General features: G+C 63.0%; 1 protein-coding gene across 1 annotated transcript in view; it reads left to right on the top strand.

Annotated features, from left to right (window-relative positions):
- Nucleotides 1-1,525: 1,525 nt before the first annotated feature.
- The window catches only part of TCF7L1 (transcription factor 7 like 1), a gene marked incomplete at its 5' end in the record, with an annotated part of 4,382 nt that continues 2,276 nt past the window's right edge, over nt 1,526-3,631 (top strand). The window contains 5 exons of the mRNA XM_042831256.1: nt 1,526-1,609; nt 1,792-1,924; nt 2,345-2,447; nt 2,679-2,762; nt 3,202-3,345. Coding sequence (XP_042687190.1) covers nt 1,526-1,609; nt 1,792-1,924; nt 2,345-2,447; nt 2,679-2,762; nt 3,202-3,345 — 548 coding nt within the window. The remainder of the gene's footprint in view (nt 1,610-1,791; nt 1,925-2,344; nt 2,448-2,678; nt 2,763-3,201; nt 3,346-3,631) is intronic.

The following is a 3,631-nucleotide window of genomic DNA, read 5'->3' on the forward strand; positions in this document are numbered from 1 at the left end:
GGGGGGGGAGCTGGTAACGAGGAACCAGAACTGGCTCTAATCTCTCTGGAATGTGACCGATTTTCAACTATTTTCCTCTTCTTTTTTTTTTTAATAGCTCCAATCTGCTGCCCCGCGCGGTGCTGCGCTGGAGCTGCGTCCGGGGTTGAGGGGTGGGAGTGGGGAGGGGGGGTGAAGAGGGGGGGCCTCATTTTTCCACATTAGCACTGAACCGTTCGCGAGCTCCCCCCTCTTTGTATATTTTGAAAGGGTCCCCCTTCCTCTCCCCTCCCCGGCCTCCTGAAGCGGCTTCCAAATGAGAAGCAGCCTTTTATACGCAGCTCTGCCCCGGCCGCCGTCCCCCAGCGGCTTCTCCGCTTACAGAATAGAGCAGAAAGCGCCTTTGTGATGGGCGGGGGGCGGCGGGGGGGCGAGGGGCCGCAGCAGGCACCGCACGGTCACCCCTACATGGACATGGGGACGTGGGGACGCTCCTGTGTCACCCTGGCACGGACAAGGGGACGCCTCCTGTGTTCCCTGGCGTGGACGCGGGGGTGTGGGGACGCCTCGTTTGTCACCTCCACCTGGGAATGGAGGGGGGCACTGGAGATGGGGTGGCTGGGGATGGAGCGGAGATACTGGGGAAGGACGGGGATGCTGGAGGTGGAGGGAAGGTCCTCAGGATGGAGGGGGACAGGAGGTGGGGAGTAGCGGCCTGACGGGGAGATACTGGAGCACAAGGGGAGGCTGGGGACGTCAGCAGCGTTCAGGGGACGAGGAGCTCCTGGGGGCACCAGAGGATACTGGAGATGGAGAAAGGAACTGGGAACAGAGCGGGGCTGCTGGGGATGGAGCAGAGGTGCTGGATGTGGGTGGGGGGGACGCAGGTGAGGCTGCTTCCTTCCAGGCACGGGAGAGTTAATGCTCCTAAAGCCGAGCTGGGCTTCCCTTCTTCCCTTCCCCTTCCCGTTCCCCTCCATTTCCCTTCCCTTCCCTCCCCGTCCCATCCAGCTGCCCAGGCTCAGAACGGGTCCTGGTGGGGAAATTCCTGGCACAGCTGCTCCATCCCATCCCAGCTGCATTCCCCAGCACCACACAATGCACCTTTCTGTTTTCCCTCTGCCGGGAGCACACGGATCTGGTGGGGCACCAAAGAAGCCCCAAGAAGTGCCATACGTGCCTCTCCCCTGGCCCGCTTTGGGTCTGGGGGGGTTTCTCACATTCTGGCAGTTTGGTGTCTTTGCCCTCTGATCTGGGGCAGTGTGGCTGAGAATCCCATCCTGATGGCCACCGCCGCATCCCCAGAATCTGCTTTTATGGGGCTGTGGGGGCTGATGGGGCTGAGAAGAGGAACTCCAACGTGCCGTCAGCCCCGTGGGTTTGGGGTGTCCTCAGCTGAGCCTGCAGTGGGAGTTTGGGCTTTTGGGGGTGCTGTGGGATGCGGTGCTGTGGGATATGGGATGCTGTGGGGTGTGGAGCGCTCTTGGCCATGGGGTGGGTGCTGTGGGGTATGGGGTGCTGTGCTGACAGCCCTTTACCCTGGCAGTACCTGCAGATGAAGTGGCCGCTGTTGGATGTGCCGGCTGGGGCCACGCTGAAGGACAGCCGCTCACCGTCACCCGCACACCTGGTAAGGACAGCAGCCCCGAACCCCACTGGGATGTGACCCCAAACCCCACCGAGCTGTGCCCCAAACCCTGCTGCAAACAGAGCTCTAGCTGGGGATGGCTTTCTCGGAGCTGTGCTTTGGGGCTGTGCCTTTGGGGCTGTTGTTGGGGTGGATCTGTACCTTTTCTCCCCCTCCCCCTGCAGTCCAACAAGGTCCCGGTGGTGCAGCACGCGCCCCACATGCACCCCCTGACGCCGCTCATCACCTACAGCAATGACCACTTCTCGCCCGGCTCGCCGCCCGCACACCTCTCACCTGACATCGACCCCAAAACAGGTGAGGGGAGGAGAGGGGTGTGTGGGGAGAGCGATGCTGACAGGGAGATGGGAGCTTATAGGGCAGTGAGTGCTTGAAGGGAGATGTTACGGGGAGAGGGGTGCTAGGGGCACAGAGGCTTTTATAGGGCAATGGGCGCTGATAGGCAGAGGGGCAGCTATAGGGAGGCACGTGCTTGTAGGGTGCTCATAGGGAGGGGGGCACTTGCGGGGAGAGGGGCGCTTGCAGGGGGAAGTGAGTGCTTGTGGGGAGATGGGTGCTTATAAGGATGTGAGTGCCTATAGGGAGACGGGCGCCTGTAGGGAGGCAAGTGATAAAGGGAAAAGGGTGCTTCTAGGGAGGGGAATGCTGTAGGGGGACGGGCATCTGCAGGGGGCTGGGTGCTCGCAGTGAGGTGGATTTAACGCTGCTCCCCCACAGGGATCCCGCGCCCGCCGCACCCCCCCGAGCTGCCCCCCTACTACCCGCTGTCTCCAGGAGCCGTGGGTCAGATCCCGCACCCGCTGGGCTGGCTCGTGCCGCAGTAAGGATGGGCCCCTCCTGCCCCAGCCCCGCCGCGTCCCCGGCCCTCACCCCCATGGGCTGCTTTGTTCCCAGCGGCCCTGGTGCGATGGGGTGGGGAAGGGAGGGACTGCGCTGCGGTGGAGATGTGGGATGTTGTCCCCCTGGGGATCAGCGGGGGACCCAGCTGAGGGTCCCGGTGGCCCAGGGAGGGGCCTTGTCCCTGTGGCTGCTGCAGCTCGTGCATTTGCAGGCAAGGACAGCCCATGTACTCCATCCCCCCCGGCGGCTTTCGGCACCCCTACCCTGCCCTCGCCATGAACGCCTCCATGTCCAGGTGGGTCCCAGTGTCCTGCTGGGTTCTGATGGGTCCCCGTGTCCAGGTGGGTCCCTGTGTCCTCGTGGATCCCCATGTCCCCGTGTGTCCCCATGGCTGGGTGGCTCTGAACAGGGACAGGGGACCTCCTCAGGGATTTCTGAGCTGGCTCACAGTTTTGGCCACATCCCATGGCGCTGACCTCCCTGACCTGTGTGTGGGTGAGACCAGCCTTGGGTGACCGCAGTGGCCCATGCTGGCCAAAAACAGCCCCACAGTGACGCCACAGAGCAATGCCCCTGGCTCCACTGTGCCACGTGCCAAGCTCAGCCGCAGAGCAGTCCCCAGCAGGTCGGGGTTGAGGATCTCTAATCCTGGGAGGTCCTCAGTAGGATTTGGGGTGACATTCGGGGCCGTCGGTGCCTGTTTGGGGCTGACAACTTTGCTCCCTCCGCTGCAGCCTGATGTCCAGCCGCTTCTCCCCACACATGGTCCCACCACCCACCCACGGGCTGCACCCCTCAGGCATCCCACACCCCACCATCGTCTCACCCATCGTGAAGCAGGAGCCAGCCCAGCCCAGTGCCAGCCCCGGCAGCAGCTCGTGAGTAGGGACCTGAGGGGGGGAGTGGCCTTGGGGATGGGGACAAGATGGGGACAGAATGGGATGGGGATGTGGATGGGAGTGGGGATGGGATGAGGGTAAGAATGAGGGGGAGGTTAAAGGTGAGGATGGGATGGCATGGTGATGGGGATGGGGATGAAGATGATAATGAGGATGAGGATGGCATGGGGTGGAACAGGAATGGGGATGGAATGGGATGGGAACAGGGACATGAGTGAGGATGGGATGGGATGGGATGGGATGGGATGGGATGGGATGGGATGGG

This window comes from Centrocercus urophasianus, unplaced genomic scaffold (assembly GCF_019232065.1).
Source record: "Centrocercus urophasianus isolate 14NV4802_14NV808 unplaced genomic scaffold, USGS_Curo_1.0 seq_1020, whole genome shotgun sequence".
In the NCBI taxonomy this organism is placed as follows: domain Eukaryota; kingdom Metazoa; phylum Chordata; class Aves; order Galliformes; family Phasianidae; genus Centrocercus; species Centrocercus urophasianus.